This window comes from Colobus angolensis, unplaced genomic scaffold, assembly GCF_000951035.1.
Source record: "Colobus angolensis palliatus isolate OR3802 unplaced genomic scaffold, Cang.pa_1.0 Scaffold33, whole genome shotgun sequence".
NCBI classification, from domain to species: domain Eukaryota; kingdom Metazoa; phylum Chordata; class Mammalia; order Primates; family Cercopithecidae; genus Colobus; species Colobus angolensis.
The window spans coordinates 1,632,804-1,651,933 of NW_012116599.1; the positions used below are offsets into that span (position 1 = coordinate 1,632,804).

The following is a 19,130-nucleotide window of genomic DNA, read 5'->3' on the forward strand; positions in this document are numbered from 1 at the left end:
TCTTTTTTCCTTTCTTTTCTTTTTTTCCGAAATGGATTTTCACAGTGTCACCCAGGCTGGAGTGCAGTGGCATGATCTCGGCTAATTGCAACTTCTGCCTCCTGGGTTCAAGCAATTCTCGTGCCTCAGCCTCCCAAGTAGTTGGGATTACAGTGCCCACCACCACTCCCAGCCAATTTTTGTACTTTTTTAGTAGAAACAAGGTTTCACCATGTTGACCAGGTTGGTCTTGAATTCCTTACCTCAAGTGATCTGCCTGCCTCAGCCTCTCAAAGTGCTGGGATTACAGGCTCACCTATGAGTTTCTTAACTGGCCCTTGAGATTGAGACTCTCTCAATCTGTTTTTAGGAAAGAAAGAATTGGCCCACTGTGTCTCATCTCAGACCTTCTGGACCCTATCAACTAGGGTTTCCCAGATGGCTCTGCCTGCGGACCCTTCTGACTAGAGAATCGGTGGGGGGCAGCCCCTGTCTGATCTCCTGGCTCCTTTAATTTGATAATCTAACAGGTGGCATCATGTAAAAATGAACTGGCATGCCCTTTGCCACTGTATCTAACCAATAAATTTCCACTTATCCTTAGAGATTCAGCCCCAGGGCCACTTCCTCTGAAAAGTGCTCCAACGTCAGGCAGAGTCATACCCTCTCTTTGGTTCTTATACTAACTTTTGCTTACATGTTATTTGTGTTCCAACTCTTTCCTGAGTTATCCAGCTCATTCCTCTGCCCTGGGGTCTTTCAACAACAGGAACTGTGTTTTATTCACGGTTATAGTCCCACTGCTCCTACTTGCACAATAGGACCTTGGTTAGTATCCAATGCATTAAGCAATTAATTAGGAAATAACAATCACTGCCCATATCCCTCAACTCTGCAAGCAGTGAAAAGAGTCAGGATTTGTGGGGATTATTTTTGAGACTCGGCAGCTCTATGTATGTTCAGCGGCATGCAATGGGGGATGCCAGACAAGCAGAATGGAAAGGCAATTAAGCTTTCAGCTCCATACTTTACACTCTTCCAAATGCCACAGGATCACATGAGCCTGGGGAACAAGATGTCGCCACACCTCTTGGGGAAGAGCTCAAGCATGCCTCATTTTTGCATGGTGGGGCTTTGTAGGCCTCCAGTTGGGAAAATGATGGGATCATAACACAATACCAACCAACTTGGCATGACTCATCCTCCTAATTCCACCCGTCTTCCTCATGCACCATGGCTGGAACTCCTGCCTTTCTATATCTCACCGTCTGGCTTGAGAGTGGGTAGTCAGGTTTGTTGGGCAATAAGGCTAAGCTGTGTCCATACTTCCTGTCTCAGGTGGGCTGTGGTGAACAGCCCTGACCACTGCTTCAAGCCCCAGAAAACTTATCTAATCAGGTGTGGCCACGGTTGCAATGCAGCCAGAGGCCTCTCCCAGAGCTCCTGCTTTGTCAGCTTTCCTGGCATTTGTCTTCGTGGATTCTGAGTTCAGTAGTCTGAATGTTCTCTCTTTTTCTCCCTCTCTCTCTCTCTCTTTCTCTCTCTTTGTTTTTAATGTGCAGATTACTAAACAGCCAGGGCTAATAGCCACTTTTCTAAGCAATAAAGCAACTGGCTATTTCCCTTTTCTGTTCCAATCCTTCCAGTGGTGAATCCCACAAATCACCACCTTGTATCCTCTGCTACAGTCAAAATCATCAGAAATATGGCTTTTGAGTGACTTGTTAGGCCAGCTGCCTCTCACTCCTTTCCTAAGACTTCATGCCAATCTAGCCTTGGGGCAATCTGTGCACCTCTGGTCATACAATTATCTCCCTGCTCAGAAGATCATGTAGGGTCAATATAAGAAAATTGCTTTTCATCTATTTATTTATTCATTTATTCAACAGGCATGTTCTGAGTACCTGTAGTGGGTCAGACATGGTGCTAGGCACGTGGGACGCCATGGTCAGCAATTCCAAAGTGGGGTCTATGGAAAAAGGAGAACTAACTCATATCACTGGCATCTGGTGAGAAGTTCCGTACCCAGTTTTGTTTTCTTCCTTTTCTCTCATGCATCATCTACCACTGACTTAAAACTCCATAAGCACTTATCTGAGGCTGAGGCTGGCCATGTGGAACTTTTTGCACAAATACTGCCAGTCTTCACTTACTGTGCCCACCGTGTTTGACATAAGCTTTCCTTATCCATGAATGACTTAACACAAAGACTTATTCCATCAGAATGGTTGAGGCTCAGGTAAATAGATTTCCTTCTTATAGATACTTTGATTCTGGTCCTGTGTATTAATTTTAACTCTTAATTATGTAGTTTTCAGATAGATTCTTCCATGCCATATTCAGACAAAGGCATTAATGAATCCATCTCCTTCTCCATTTAAGACTTCCTAAACTTACAGCCATGAGCCAGTGATCTTGTCTCTTACTCTGGTTCTATACACCAGCACTAATGAAGATCCCTTCTAACCTAGCATGTTTCCCAAGCATCCAAGTGTGTATGAAAATACATTTCCAGACTGGGCTAAATCAGAAGCATAAAACAATATGCTTATTTCTGTCACAGATGTGAAATGTATGATATCTATTCCTAGAAAAATTGCTGCCAAGGAATGGCTCAGCAGCTGACAATGGCACATCCACAATTTAATATTTGAGTTTTAATTTTCAGCTTTTACTTTTAATTTTCAAATGAAATCAAATAACTACATGGACAAGGGGGAACCCCCCACAGAAAATCAAGTTCAAGTTCCATTGAATGTCAAAAGGTCAAAGTTCTTAAGGCTACTTGTCCCAGCAAATGAGGGTAGGAACTCTGACTGAAAGAAATCAGATGGCATTTCCCCAGAGATTTATTAGATATTTTAAGAGTCTGGAGAAAAGAGATTTACAGGGACTTTCAACATGAGAAGTAATAGTAGAGAAATAGATTTCAAAGACGTGCAGAAACAAGACAATGACACAAAGAAATATATCAAAATAAGATATAAGCCATTCATGGCAAGTTCTGATATCAGGAGACAGAAAGGAAAACCGATCATGTAAAATGAGTTTCTCTTGTGTAATCTGAATCCCGGCAGCATTCCTCTCATGTATTGGGAGTGAATGATTTTTTAAAATGCCTGTTTGCAACTAGAGTTTGGCATGAGGATAGACTGATATAATTAAGTGGGTATTGCAAGCAGCATTTGGAGAAGCAAATAAAACAAACAGGTTCTGCCACACGGTTGCATAGAAACCAAAGTCTTTTTTTTTTTTTTTTTTTTTTTTGCCATTTCTGGCTCTATGTAATGTTGGCCCAGCTGCTTAACAGCTTTGGCCTCAGTGCATTTATCTATAAATTGGGGTTAATAATGCCCACCTTATGGGATGCTGTGAGGATTAAACAAGACAACAAAAGTAAGTGTGCTGTAAAGATTATCTTCCTTTCCTCTTAAATTATTTTTGGAATAATTGTCAGAAGAAGAGCAGCACGTTTGATCAGAAAGATGAGTGTGTGAACTAAAAAAACCTAAAACATTTTACAACTTCGGAAAACGCTACCTACTGCATTTCAAGTTTTTGATGTTGTTAAACTATGAACTCACATGCGTTCAATCAGCTGACCAGTGGAACTTTCCTGTGCTGTGGAATATTCCACAGCAACGTTCCCCAGCAGGGCAGCTTCTGGCCCCATGTGGCTATTGCACACTTGAAATGTGACTAGTGCAACTTAGGAACTAATTTTGTTATTTTATGTACTTTCGTTTGCTTTAAATTTAAATAGAGATACATGGCTAGTAGCTTCTAATTGGATAGCACCCTTTTAGATCTTCCTGACTGTAAGGTTCTCTCACACTAGTCTTGAGGAAGCAGAAGAGCATGAGTTTAAACACCTTGGGCACTGAGATTGCCCTAGGTTCAAATCCTAGCTCTGCCACTGAGTCATTCATGTAAGTTCCTTAAGCCTCAGTTTTTTCATGTGTACAAAAGAAATGGTAATGACATCACTTGCTGCATGTGACATGTGGAGAGTAATAAATAAGTTAATACAAGTAAGAACTTCAAAAGGTATTATGATTATTCCTTCTAAAATAACAGTCCTCACACTTTATGGAAACTGTGCATTTACTCCTCTGCCTTCTCTACTAGGCTACAAGCACTGCTATAACACAAGTGCCAATCACCATGCCTGGCACATTTGGACTCTCTTTAAATACGTTCAGGAAGAAGGGAGGGAGGGAGAGAAGAAAGGATCAGGAGAGGGAGGGAAGGAGAAGGAAGAAAGGAAGAATGAATGAAGTAGGCAGTAATATCTTTCATGTAGAATAAAGTAGGCTGCTAAAATAAAATAAAATATGGGAGTTTTAAATACAAATTTCAGTGGAGATGACTTAGAGATGAAGATGGAGCCTGGTATTCCAGGGAAAACATATCTGTAAGTGACAGTAAAGGGGCTGGATAACTCTGAGAGAAGCAAAGGAAGACGAAGGAAGCTAAACTGAAGGGTTTTTCTAGATGCTACACTGATAAAAACATAAACTTCAATCCTTAAAAGTGTGTTCAACAAGCTTCTTCAAGAGAATACAACTGTGGGTTGTGTAACCTAATTTGTCTACAGTATATTCTCATAGAAAGGTTCCACTAGAAGTGAAGTACATGTATATTGGGCTCCCCATTGCCAAGTTTTCATTTATACTACATTCACCAGTTCCCCCAAAAAAGCAGTAGTGGGCAAGTTTTCATAACTGTTTATTCATTATAAATAGTAAATATTTACTGCACTTTTTACATGAAAGACATTTTTACAACACATTGTTGTTGGTTGAGGCTGCAACACAAAGATAGTACTTCTCTTGTTCCATCACCCTCTAAGACCAATGCATGAACTAAACTCGGTACTATGTCTAGTCTCACTAACTCGCTACGTCATAGTTCTTAACTCTAAAAGGAATGTATTTGTGCCTACCTCATTCATGGTTCCAAGAATAGAAAGAAATAAATAACACTGCCTTCCACCTTCTTGTTTCTCTCAACAATTCAAAAAACAAATTTATTGACATTCTAAAATGTCACCACACAAACGTATGTAAACCTCAGTTCCTATAATCTTTTAATATTGGATATCAATGTATAATTTAAAAGTACATGAGAGCCATGTGAACATTTCTGTTCTTGCTCTGCCTTTCATAGAAAAGAGAAGAATGTAAACGTAATCGGTTTAAAAGCGTAGTTATCTGATCTGGTCTCTAATCAAAGGAGCAACACGGGTGTTGGTTGTCCAGCAAATGGCAAACATCACTGCACTCTATAACTATGAATTATAGGCTGTGAAAATAAAAGCACCTGCAAAAATATAGTTCTGATTTTGTTTATATCGCCTTGGGCATTGCCAAAGCATCCATGAGGTACACAGTATTGCACACTGATAAGCAGATATGTGAATGCATGTCACTTTCTCTCCACCGTGCCCTTCCTCCAACCCAGGTGGGCTACCAAATAAATGTGAACTGGAAAAACGTCACACACCTCTCCCCACACCGGAAAAGGAAACAAGCCCTTCTTCCTGGTAGCCCATATCCTGTTAGCAAGACGTATCCGGGACATTTATTGACAACTAGATTACAAATGAGGATACAGTAACAAATAATTTATTTAGGAGGTCCTTTACAGCTAGTCTAGCTTCCTAAAAAATGGTGGCATTTATTTTTACATCAATTTCCAGTGTGTAAGAGTCAATGATTCCTCCATTCTTGCTTCATGAAGTGAGCAGTTTTAAAGTTGTACAAGTATCAGCATCGAATATCAGCATGTTAAACTTTAGAGTATTCTATTATATTTTAGAATAGCCTGCTTGCCCAAACCAGTCCAGGTAAATCTCAGTACACACACACACACACACACACACGTGCACACACACAAGCAAATGGAATGTTCTGGCTTCTCCATGATCAGCACTAAAGAACTGGGATATTTTGATATGTAACCATGTGAAACCATTGCCTTAAAATGTTGCATTTGTCCTTTATTGCTCCAGGTCTTCTTCTTTTCCACTGCTTTTGTCAAACATGTTCAAAAGAATTTGAAACCAACTATTGGAGGAAGAAAATCAATTGCTCTCCTTTGTCTCCTATTGGGACTCCCCCGCCCCAAACAAAAGGGTAATTTTTTTTGTTTGTTTTCTGAGCAGATTCTTCACGTCTAGGCTGCGAAGACCAGAAACAAGGCCAGTTTTAGCTCCAAGTGGACAGTTCACTTATGCGATATCTGGCTTGAGATAATGAAAGGCACCTGTAAGGAAACACACGCAGCTTCTTAGGTCATGCTGGGACAATTCACAGTCAGGGGCAAGATCAGCTACAGGCTGACAATGTCATATTTAATACCGTGGTATCAAAGGCTTGAGACTAATATTTTTATTCCTGAGACAAGTTTGACACAACTCTGTGTCCCTGGGATTATCCCCCATATGATCCTGGAGCTGACCTCATTAAGAACATGTGTTTCTAATGTCAGGGATTATTTCATTTTGGCCAACCCTTGTGTTTTACCTAGTGGCAATCAGGTTTCACGTCTCAACAATTAATAATCGCAAGATGTTGTTGACATCGGTTAAGAAAATAATTACACAAGGAAGCCCTTGCTGGAACAGTCAGCTGGTTTTGCAAAAAAAAAAAAAAAAAAAAAATCGATACCGGCATGTAAGGCTTAATCATGCCTCTAATTGACCTTTCTTAAGCAAGAGTTGAGTTTATCTCCCTTCCAGGAGTAATTGCCCCCTAAAAAGTCCAAGGCTTACTTTGTCCATATTGCCCATATTGGTAGCCTGTGACAGGGTCCATACTGTAGCCTGTGGTGCTATAGGTGGGTGGACAGTAGGACTGAGATGTTGGCAGACTGTCCAAGCTCTTCATATGGTCTAGTCTCTGACTGCAGCTGGCCGACACCGTGGTGGTAGGTTCCAGACCCCCGGTGAGAGGGGAGAGCGCGTAATCAGTCTGGGGCTGATGAGGTACCCCACCGTGGTTGGTCAGGAGTCCCATTACCTAAAAAAACAGCCAGATTGGGAAGAAGTTAAAATGCAGAGAGAACCAGATTGCAGCCTACAGCTGAAAGAATAACTTGACGGTTCAGTTTTTATTTCTTTAGAAATCTGTTAAAGAGCTGTCCTGGAGACTATGACCCCAATTCTAAGTGGCAGAGATATTACATCATGCCCGACGATAACATCTGACTGCAGTTTCAGAAGAAGGAAAGGGGGAGGGAGAAGAAGGGAGAAGAGGGGGAAAAGGAAAAGAAGGAAGGGGAAGAGGAAAGCGAGAAATTACACCATGTCTCCAGTGATAAAATCAGACTGGAATTTCAAAGAAGGGGAAAAAAATGATGAAAAGAGGGAGAAATTGTATCTGTTCATACAGAAATATGTCTATTCATATATTATATCTGGAAGTTTCACATGTGGTTTTTAAACAGTCATTTGCTTATATTTTTAAAAGATAAATGAATCCAAATCAAGTGATTTTTTATGTACTTTGAGATCTCTGTGCCTTTTTTTTTAATAGTGTTCCCTCTCAAGAAAGCCCCTTTCCTTATCTTGGCCATCCTTTGGTAATTAGAAATATTTACTCCCCTCCTGATGGTCCCTGGTACTTTACTTACCCCTTCCACTGCATATTCATTAGTTCAGTCACCTGCTTTGTGTGAAAGCTTTGAGAGGAGCAACCTACTCATCTTTATATCCCAGCACCTAAAGCAGTGAGTGCTTGACACATATTAAGTGCCGAATGAATGAAATGTAAATGATTCTCCAAGTAAAAGCCTCCATTACCTACTATTTTATTTCTTCTCTAAACCACCATTTCATATATATATAGTGTTAAAAAGAAAGACAAGCCTGAAATGCAAACATGTTCTTAAAAAGTTCAGTTTTGTAAATAACCTGGAGAGTAAGACAACTTGGAAAAAAAATATCCTGTGAAAGAACAACTTTCAGATCAACATGGTGAAGTGTTTCACAAACTCAAGATCCCTGACCCTTACAGCACCTCGTGGCGAAAGTAAGTGGATAATTAATTTTGCAGCTGGAAAACTGCCACACGAGAGAGGAAGTGATTTTTCTAAACTGTGTACCCTTCTGTGGCAGGGTTCAAAAGCAACTGCAAAAGAAATCTAACACCAGGTGAAGAGCCCGCCTAAGACACATCTACTTACAAAGTATTTAAATGCAGTATCCAACAATTCCACAACATTTCCACAACAGTCCTGTCTTATTTTTGGAAGTTTGAAGCCTATAGAGACTAAAGTGTGCAAATAAGAGAAAGAGGAGAGGGCAGAAATGACAACCAAGCCCTTACTATAAGCCCTCCTGCTAACTGCAAAATAGCTCTCATAATTCAGGCAATAGAACCCTGGATCTAGGAGTTCCAGCAAGGCAGGAATCTGAGAGGCAGGTCGGGCACGGGGCAGGTCTAGTTTTGCTTCCCAGAAAGCATGTCAAGTCAGATTCCAAAAACAAGGATCCCATAATTTCCTTGGGGAAGGGTTTGCATAATCCTTATGATTAAGCCAAATCTTCTTTAACTAAAGCTCTGAGCTGATCCATCTTCAGTTAGCCCTAAAAGACAGAGAAAAAGAGATCCACCTTCTGTGGGTTATCAGTTATCCACTCTTCCTCTATTTGAACAGATCATTTGGATGGATGTCCCTGCCTTCCCCAGAAATCCTGTTTTTCATTTTGCTGTCTCTCTTTCATTTGAGTTATTGTCTGTGCACGCACATGGGAAGGTGGGCCCGTGCAGGCAAAGCAACACAGGAATGCCCACATTTTGAAAGACATCCCAGGAATCTAAAATTTTTTGAGATATGTGGTAAAACATCTTTTTTTTTACAATTTTTAAAAATGTTATATTCTTAAAAAAAAAAAAAAAAACATCATTTGTGGCAGAGCTTAGTTTTGCTTTAATGGGGATTTGGAGAAAGTGAAAGTCAAAAAATAAAGTAAGCATCAGCAGGACTGCCAATTCCAGGAAGATGGAAAATCACTAGAATGTGGGCTCTTTTAGGGCCCTACCCAGCATGGTTTATAGCAAGTTAATTTCTTCATTTCTCTATTTTAAAAAACTTGAGCATAACTAAGAATGGATTTAAATTAGTTCCTGGATATGTTTTTCATCTACGTGGGTTCCTTTTGCATTTCTTTGAGCTTTACAGATGATTTCACAGGGTATACCTGGAAAATTCTTGAATTTCAATTGATACACTAATTTATTAATTATGAAATTTCAGCCGAAATTAGACATCTCTTTTAGAAGGAAAGATTCTTTAAGTTAGAGGTTGTTTGGTGCCGGTCACACTCCTTTCAAATCAGGAGTACATTTTTGTGTGAGATCCTGATGGGTGAGATTGGACATGAACATAAAAACATTTTAAAATGTGATTTTTTTTAACGAAAGGGAATACATCGCACAGGCCAAATATTTTACCAGGAATAAGTTGTGTTAAGGAAAATTCAAAAACTTAGAAAAAGCAATTTTGTAACTATATTAGTTCAGAGAGGAAAGATATCCAGTGGCACTAAATAAAAGGAAAATAAACCTTAAATTAATAGTGTCCTTCATGAAGATGCTTACTTGAAATTCAGTCAATGGTATGTCGCTTTCAGGGAGAAATGGAATGCTCTATCTACAGTTATACTTGATGAGCTCAGAGCAGAATTTTATTCAAAACATGCACACTTTCCCATGAGCTATATGTACATTTTTGTGATAAACTTTTTTTAAAAATCCCCTGCCATACATTTTTTGGTTGCATAACTTTGAAGGCAGCAATAACTAATTATAGGGGACGGGGGGACCCAAGAAAGTCCTGAAAGAGAAGAAACAAGTCCTTCCTATAAGCAAAAATCAGCTTATGATGTTGTTCATGAAGCAGCTTTTGGCAGTCACTGTATTAGCAAATTCCTCAGGACAGGATTTAACTCTAAGACCTTGAAGTATATCTATTGAAGGATGGAGAAGATATCCTGTCTGCAGGGCCATATTAGGGCAATAGAAAGATAGTTCCTCAAAGATTCCAGGGCTGAGTAGCTTTAAGACATCCCGAAACATGATTCAAATAGGAAGGACACCTGCAGGGTCTTCCTGTGTGTCACTACTGTCACACACAGGAAGCTAGTGAGGGCATCTCCTTTAGCCACAGCACTCGCACAGCAAACCAATACTTGCAGGGGCTGATGTGAGGGCACGAGAGACCAGTTATCTTTTGTTCCTTTGACTTCCCTGATAGAGCCCCTAAGACAGACATTCACAAGTTCTTATTTCCACTGTGATGGTCACATATTATAATCATAATCTCAAGAATCTTATAAGGATAGGGAATACCGCACTAACATTTTCCTACATTTGGCCTGAAACTGAGATTAATAAATAACTATAATGTGATTTATTTCAATATTTCACACTGAGAAAACTTGAGAAATATACACCATTTTACAAACCTACTGTTTTACATTTTTTTAAATTATGTGTTGGCAGGGGAAGTGAGGACATCAATAGAAAATGCATTACTCTCTCCTCACATAATTTAAAACCTCAAATCTCTGTAGAAGGTTCCGTTACACTTTCATGTACGTTTCTTTAAAAGCTACTTTGTGTTTCACGTGGTTCGAGGGAAGCTATGGAAATTTCTTTCTATGCACAAACAAGTTGGTAAATGAACTTCCTAGAACTTACCCAATATGGCTATGGAATGCCTTCCAGTCACATTTTCTTTTTAAGAATAATGTCAGAATTTCTTTTATGCATGCTTTTCCTAAAAATTCCTTCGAATTTGTAATTCAAAGCCTAAAATAAAACCTTCATTTGTTGTAAAGTGGATTTTTTTGCCCTCCTCTTAAACCATTAGTAAGCTATTTCTACTACAGGGCTGGCATTTTGTACCTGATTTTTTTGTTGTTGTTTTAATTTAGGGTATTAGAGAAGCTCGATTGCCTGGTTTTGACAAACAATTTCAAAGAAAAAGAAACAAATTCAAGGCTACTCAGTTCTGTCTCCTGAACACTGATCACACTCATTGAATGCCAGGTAAATTCAGGAGATGCAATGACCAGAAAGAGTTTTTCTTTAATAAAGATCTCTGCTCCATCTCGCTAGAAAAGGAAGTAAGGAGAACTCTTTCTTTTTACTTTTAGTTGTGAACCATCTAAAAACAAAATCTATTAAGCAGATTTCTAAATTGTTACCTCCAAAATGTGTCCCACATACTGTTCCTAAACTGTTTTTTGAACAGCCTTTAAAAACAAATTCAAAGCTTCCGAATTTATGTCTACATTTCTTCTACCAGCTCCTCCATCTTTTGCATTATTAGAGAGACATTTTCTGAAGATCTCTTTAAACTCATTCTCAAGTTTCAGAATTCCAAATAGGTTGTTTATATCTTGATTGGAAGATTATATGGTTCAGGAAAAACTAAGTCTTTACAATTGCTCCATGCCATATTTCTCTTGAATTAATTTTCCTATTGTAAGATTAAATAAAAGAGATAAAAACTGTGGGCCAAATTAAGATTTACCTTTAAAACTATGTCTGGAAAATATTTGTCTTGTCACAAGCATTATGGTTTTCCCATCAGTTGAAAGTGCCTGAAGCTTATCAGAAATCTAAAATGATTTAGTAAATTATGGTGTACATCCAGGCGCTTCTTTTTTCTTTAGTAGGAATTCTTGGTTCACGTCTTTATTTTCTTTCTTGTTCTTAAGAAATCAGATGTTCTGATTTAACATTTAACATACACGTTTCGTTTGGTTTTTTTTTTTAATGTTGTGAATTACAGCTTTGTATGACATAGAGTTTTTTCAGCCTTCCATCCTTTCCTCCAAAAATCTACTGACTATATTTTTTATTTAGATATAATTTATTTTCAGAACCAAACAAAAATGTTCAAATATTTATCCAATTTTTTTTTTTTTTTACCAATATGGGTGTTACTGGAGTCATCTAATGGTTAAATTTCAGTAACTGTATCTTTGAGGTTAAAAACCTAAATTTAAAGAGCAGAGACTTTCCTGAAAATGATGTCCTCAGATTCAAATGCCTTAGGAATTATCCTGCAGTTGATTAGCATCTAAATAATTAGATTTTGGGTCCTGTCTGTTTGAAAGCTGCAAGAGGGAAGTTGCCTGAAGGCAGAAGTTTCTCTTAAGGTATGTGTGGTGACCTTCTCACCCATCCTGAGAGTTAGGGAAAGGCCAACACTGACCTTTACCTAACCAGATAGAAAACCTGTGCATGTAAAATGCCCAGATAAGTATGTCTTTATCTGTTTTATTTTAATCCTTAGCCTACATTTTACAAGTAGCTGTGCTTAGTGCATGATGAAAAAGTATGAGTGCCAGACAAGTGTGCTTCATATGCAGCATACATTTCCAAGTTTTCATTGTAAAGAGTACAGTAAGTATTGTCTCAGTTAAACTCTAAGGGATTATGTATGTTTCATCTCCAGCCCTGTGACCAATCACAGAAATAGCTTATTTTTTATCAATTATTTTGAATACCTATTGCTCAATAGAGCTAAGCGTTAAATTTAATAGCAATATTCTTTAGGGACTGATGACTAAAATATAAATCTAGACAGAGAATTAGCACAGAAATGAGTTGCATAACCATAGATACTTGTTCTTAACTAGGCAGATGTTCTTCTAATTTAACATTTTATATGCACATTTAGTTGTTTTATAAAAAACCATTGTGAATTATGATTTTGTATGATATAAAGGGTTTTTCAGCCTTCTAGTCTTCCCTCTAAAGTGTATATATATATAACTTCTAGTTTAATTCTAGCCAGTGATGAATAACCATATCATGTCCATCTATTATCAATAAAGCCCATTAAGAAAAAGTTCATTCCACCTAAATGAAAAAGCATGCCAGTTAATACCACTGGTATTTGACTATGTTAGACCCACCATGGGCATAATAAAATTCTCATATGTTTTAATTCATTTACGCATGCCTGCATTTAATATGCTTTGTGACCATGTCTACAATTAATATGATTTATGGGAAAAGAACATGTGCAATATCAGGGGAGTATAGCAAATACTTTTTTCTTCTATGAATGAAAAATATAACAAAACAGCTCAAGGAAAATTGTTGGCCCTTAGCATATTAAGAGGGACTGACGAAGCCCTGAGTAAACTTGGGAGAGTTAATGATATCCTCTTATCTGACCCTGACACATTTGCAACATGTAATTTACAGAAGCTCTGTCCAGGGAATCTTGACAAATGCTCCTGAGGATGTCAGGGCAATGTTCCATTCTAATGTAAAACAGATGTGGGTCAGATACCCTCATTCATCACTTAACACAGAGAGCCTCAAACTCTTTCTGGGAGGAATGACATTACCTGCTGTTAACTCTTCTCATTTCAGGAAATTTCTCACAACCACAGTAGCCCTCTAAAGCGTGTGTGCTCAAACCTATCACCGTTTCAAAATCCAGTCTGAGAACATGACTGTGGAAAATCAAACGTGTATCTTGGTTTCATTTCATAACTACTCTAGGATACTTTTGCTAAATATTAATTGACCCTTTGAGACTTGGGATTCTAAATATAGAAAGAGAAAAGCTCTATGTTTGGGCATCTCACAATACTTCAGTGACATGGCATTCAAAATTTTCTCTCTAATTGCCTGTAAACCAAACTTCCATGTAAGGAAATGCAGAGCTGATTCACCCTAATAACCATTCATAAATGCAAATCTTGCTGACCTTTAACTTCACAGTCCCATTTGAGACTCACAGATCACTTTTAATAAACTAGAAACACTGCCTTTTAGCAAAAAGAGCTTTAACTCTGCCTCTCCCAAGCAGAGGAATGTTGGTCTATATATGCTATATTCCCATTTCCCTAAAAGTTTTCCCTCCACCTACCACTCTAACAACATGTAGGGCAGACATTCTGATCTGCTAAAAGAAGAAAATGGTTGTCCAGCTCAACAAAGAAATGTCTTCTTTCTTCCAAACTATGTATGATGTAAGCAGATATTTCTGTGGCTGCCCAAAGTCAATAGCATAATATTCCATCTATGAAATGTCTGAAGACTACAGAAAAGAAACTTCCCTACTCTTCTCTTCATGTAAAGGAAGGTGCATCCTTAAGATAAAGAAAAGAACTAACTGAAAATACCTGGTGATACTGATTTACCTGTGATACTGATGAGTAGATGTCAGGAAACATATTTCTGTTAATCATGGGGAAATGGAGAACAGGCTTGCAAAAGTCTAAGAATGAGCATACTCTTTAGAAAACACTTTCTGGTCTGTTTCATAGGCTCTGTGGTAAGGCAGAATAAGCATTCACTTAAAATTCATGGAATTTGGCCAGATGTGGTGGCTCATGCCTGTAATCTCAGCACTTGGGAGGGCTCAAGATTGCTTGAGCCCGGGAGTTCAAGACCAACGTAGTCAATACAGCAAAACTCTGTCTCTACCAAAAAAAAAAAAAAAATTAGCTGGGTGTGGTGGCATGCACCTGTAGTCCCAGCTACTGGGGGGCTAAGGTAAGAGAATCACCTGAGCCCAGGAAGTCAAGGCTGCAATGAGCCGTGTTTGCACCACTGTACTCCAGCCTGGGTGACAGAGTGACACTCTGTCTCAAAAAAATATTAAATTTAATCAAATTAATGGAATTTGTACCAACTCTACAAATGTGAGACAACATCTGAGAACACAGTCTTCCAAAAGCTAGAAACTACTACACCATTAAGCTAAAATTGTATTTACCTTAATTCTCTCCCATACCTAACTCCAGGGACGCTGAACCAATAATGATGCTGTGCTCTCTTTTCTACCTTACTATTTGTACTTATGGTCATAATCTGGGCAGTGGTTATGTCTCCTACTGCACAGGCAACTTGGTGTAGACTGGCAACATACAGAACCCACTTCGATCTACAGAAACTAATTCTGCTCCTGCAGATCCTAGCAAAATAAAATCTTTGTAATCTAGTGATTTTAAAAAATGCTCCCAAAATCACTTAGATTGCCCCTTATGTTCCAAAACCCTTTTTTTTTGGTTTTTTGTTTTTTTTTTTTTTTTTTGAGACGGAGTCTTGCTCTGTCGCCCAGGCTGGAGTGCAGTGGCGCGATCTCAGCTCACTGCAAACTCCGCCTCCCAGGTTCACACCATTCTCCTGCCTCAGACTCCCGAGTAGCTGGGACTACAGGCACCCTCCACTACGCCCGGCTAATTTTTTGTATTTTCAGTAGAGACGGGTTTTCACCGTGTTAGCCAGGATGGTCTCGATCTCCTGACCTCATGATCCGCCTGCGTCCCAAAGTGCTGGCATTACAGGCGTGAGCCACCACGCCCGGCCACTCCAAAACCTTTTGATGGTACATGATGTTTTAGCTACCCTTATCCTTGGCTGGTGAGAGAGAAGCATCACTGCATATCAGATTCCCCTGCCTTTGAGGCAAGTATCATGCTTCTAATTTACCCATTATCTATTGTTATAGAAGATGGACTGTATATTTTCAAAAATACATTCCTGTCAATATTATATTTCAATAAGTCAAAACTAGAATACAAAAAGAAAAACAACAGGATGACCCTCTCCCCTCTCTGCTCCTAGCCCCATGGAATGAAGGATGGTTGACTTTAGTTTTCATTATAGTGGGTTCTCATGTTATTGTAATCTGAATTTCTCAAATAAATTGATATTAGTACATTATATTTCTGGGGACTATCTTATCCAGCCACCTTAGAGTTACTGCATTCTGAGTGGACATCAATATGAATCCTTAGATCTTTGAAATGTCTAAGTGGAATACTTGAAAATACCCCAGTTTACCAACATACCGCCTTTCCTTTGATGTCACTCAGTTTCCATGTTTGCTTCATTTTTCATGGACAAGCAAAAGGATATCTTCTGTCAGAGATTCACATAATTTTTTCTTCTGACTCTGTCACCCAGGCTGAGTGCAATGGTGCAATCATGGCTCACTGCAGTCTCACCCTCCCGGGCTTAAGCTGTCCTCTCACCTTAGCCTCCTGAGTAGTTGGGACCACAGGTGCAGGCCACCATTCCAAGCTAATTTTTGTATCTTTTGTAGAGATGAGTTCTCACTATGTTGCCTAGGCTGGTCTCAAACTCCTAGACACAAGCGATCCCACCTTAGCCTGCCAAAGTCCTGAGATTAAAGGTGTGAGCCACCACACTTGGCCATACATGGTGTTTTTAAGTCAACAATAATGAAGCCCTGTTGCAACAGCATTAGTACTTTATCAAAAAGCACTTAATGTTCCTCAGCCTAAGTCTACAAGACAATTATTTTAATATCGTCTAAGTTGAACAAGAAGGTACAGCAGAAGCTGAGACAGTTTAAACAGTTTATGTGAAAATGTGCAGCTAGTAAGTGACGATAAGTTTGAACTCTATTGGGGCTGTCTTTAAATTAATGAGTTATACCTACACTGCAATCAATTCACTAGACAGGAATTCTTTCTTTTCCTTTACCCCCTTATCTGCCTCATCTTAAATATTATTAGGTAGTTTATAGTCTCTTCTTTAAAATTAGTCTCCCCCTACTCTAAGTTCTTACACAAAGGGCTGACACTGTTTTAAGGTAGAAGACACCATCAGACATTAATTAGAGGAAAACATTCACCTGTGGAAAAAATCAAGAAGCCATTTTAGAAACAAATGAATCAAGAGTTGGGTCTCCACCTGTGTTTTCCATCATTCAGTACATACCAGGAGATGTTCCTCAAAACTTGATAGTTCGGTATTCAACAAAAAGACGTCATAATCAGATTAGAATACACTGAATTAAACAAAGTTAAACATGTCTTCATACTGCGAGACTTGTCAGGGCCTTTAGTAGGTTAATGTGCACTCATACACTGAAAGGTAAAGGGATGTAATTTTTGACTTTTACCAAATTTTACCTTCAGAATGCTTTTCTATCACACCACTGCTCTACAGAGCCTGCTTTGGGGAACAAGTCTTAATCATGAGACTCGGTTTGGTTTCAGAGTGTTCAAATAGTATCATTCCTCTAGAAGCTTATAATCAAAGGCAGTGGGGGTATGGATACACTATAATAGAATAGAGTCTGGTATGTGTTTTAACAAGGTATAAATATAATAATGTGGCATCAATAGAGGCTAAAAAAGAAATTTTGCCTGGAAGAGTCATGGAACCTTTGACATTGAGCTAGAAGCATAGAGCGACACAAACAGAGGATCATCTCTACAGCAGGTATTTTGAAATCTCAGGACAGATGCAAGAGTTTAACTAGTTGTTTTTTTTTTTTTAATACAAGCTGCCCAAAATGAGCCATCAGTATTTTCACGAGAAAAAAAAAAGAAGAGTTACTTCTTTAAGTAATGCTTGCTTCTTTCATTAGTTCAGTGCTAAAGGTTACCCGAACAGTCATCTCACAGCTAAGAAATATTCCCTTCAATGTAGACACACTACCCCATGATTCTGCAAAATGTACTCTCCTCAAATGTCTCCCAGTTTGCCATCTGTTCCATTGATCATCAGGGACAATGCAATCGCTAATCTCAGAAACTCTAGTTTACTGAATTGGAGCTAAATGTCAAGAGCAATTTTTAAATATTATACTATACATTGAAAAATATATACCTCTGATGAAACCCAGACTGTTTTACAGAGACAGATTCTTTGGAAAAACAAACACACACACACACACACACACACACAAATAGTATACAAGTAATGACTGAATCAAGTCTTCTATGCCTGTAATACAAAGCACACATTCATCCCCTAATTGAATAAATATGCAAGTATTCAGATTTCTGAAGATATTGCCATTTTGCAAATGCAATAATAAATTAAAAGCTTTACATTGCATTCCAACCACATATAAAAGGTTGATTCAGGCCATTGGCCCCACATAGTATCTAGCACGGCTGTGTATTGCTGACTACAAAGAGAAACTTTTTATCCTAGTTGTTTTGTTATAGACAAAGCAATAATGCTCATTTTTTCCCTACTCAATAGCTAGAGGAATTCAAATGGGACTAAAAACGAAAACACAAGGTTGTTGCATTTGATTTGCCCAATGTACAGGAGAACATAGCTGACAGAATTTCTATTTAAATCAGTTCGGCAGACACAAAAATAATTAATTCAGCAAGGAAGGTTTTCTTGTGGCTCATTTCAGTGATATGATGTAAGATTCAGTCACTGGTTGCTACATTCTCCCTTTCTTTAAAAAGGAGATGTGGGCCAAGTCGTTCTCTCTCTCACAATTCACCAAATTAAACTAACTCAAGAGGCTACGACTGGAGCTGACATAAACCAGGGCTCTCCTCATACTCTTTAAGTGTAGCAGCCACAGCCTTAGAGAAAAACCAAAAGTACCAGGTCAATTACAGGCTGCATTGATTCAACAAATGGATTAACAGCCATGTTTTAATCCAGGAGCAGAACATCTCGAAAACCTGATATGGCAGAATGGAAACCTCCAAATGGCCAGTGGTTATTCTGGCGTAGCTAAAATGGGCTCGTTTATGATCATAAACATTCTCGAGCCTTCATAAACATGGAGGCTTCTGAAGTCCTGGCAATCAGCTCACAAACTGCTTTAGAAAAGAAACAGAAAGAGGCTCAAGCCTTTGAGAGGCTGCCACTTTTGTAAAAAAAAATCTCTCTGCCCCCAACTTTGTTTGACACCTAACAAATTTCTTACACCCAACAAATTTCTTTAATCAAACTCACTCCTTTTTCTTCTACAGATGAATTCCTGGAAAGTGTAAAGGGAAGAAAGCCCCTCCATTGAGAAATAGGATGGTGGCAGGCTATCTGCTTGTCTGATTCTTCACAATGATAAAGGCAGGTCGAGGGCACAGAATTTGCAATCAGTGTGTGAAATGGACAAAATGAATGGCTTGTCAACAAGACTAGCATCAAGTAGCTTCTGGATGTGCACCCAAAAATGTCCCAAAAAATTATCTATCTTGAAACAGAAGCTGGCTGTACCGCCAGGGTGAACCTTATTGCTTTGCCCTATACCAACAGCAAAAGAAAAAGGCAAGGAATTACCAAGCCACGGTGGGAAAGATTTTCACAGCAACAAATGAAAACAGAGAAGTACCCACTGCAACAATTTTTAATGACTATATCCCATCCACATAACAGGTC

At 38.7% G+C, this 19,130-nt stretch overlaps 1 protein-coding gene across 4 annotated transcripts in view; it reads right to left on the bottom strand.

The window, feature by feature from the left end:
* Positions 1-4,691: 4,691 nt before the first annotated feature.
* Positions 4,692-19,130, bottom strand: part of PAX3 (paired box 3) — a 99,679-nt gene continuing 85,240 nt past the window's right edge. For 2 of the 4 annotated variants that reach the window (XM_011951900.1, XM_011951899.1), the window contains exons 8-9: positions 6,755-7,001; positions 4,692-6,246 (exon numbers count right to left, since the gene is read on the bottom strand). In XM_011951900.1, the coding sequence (XP_011807290.1) occupies positions 6,212-6,246; positions 6,755-7,001 (282 nt within the window). In that variant the 3' untranslated portion in view covers positions 4,692-6,211. The remainder of the gene's footprint in view (positions 6,247-6,754; positions 7,002-19,130) is intronic. The other 2 variants (XM_011951898.1, XM_011951902.1) reach the window with 2 other exon arrangements.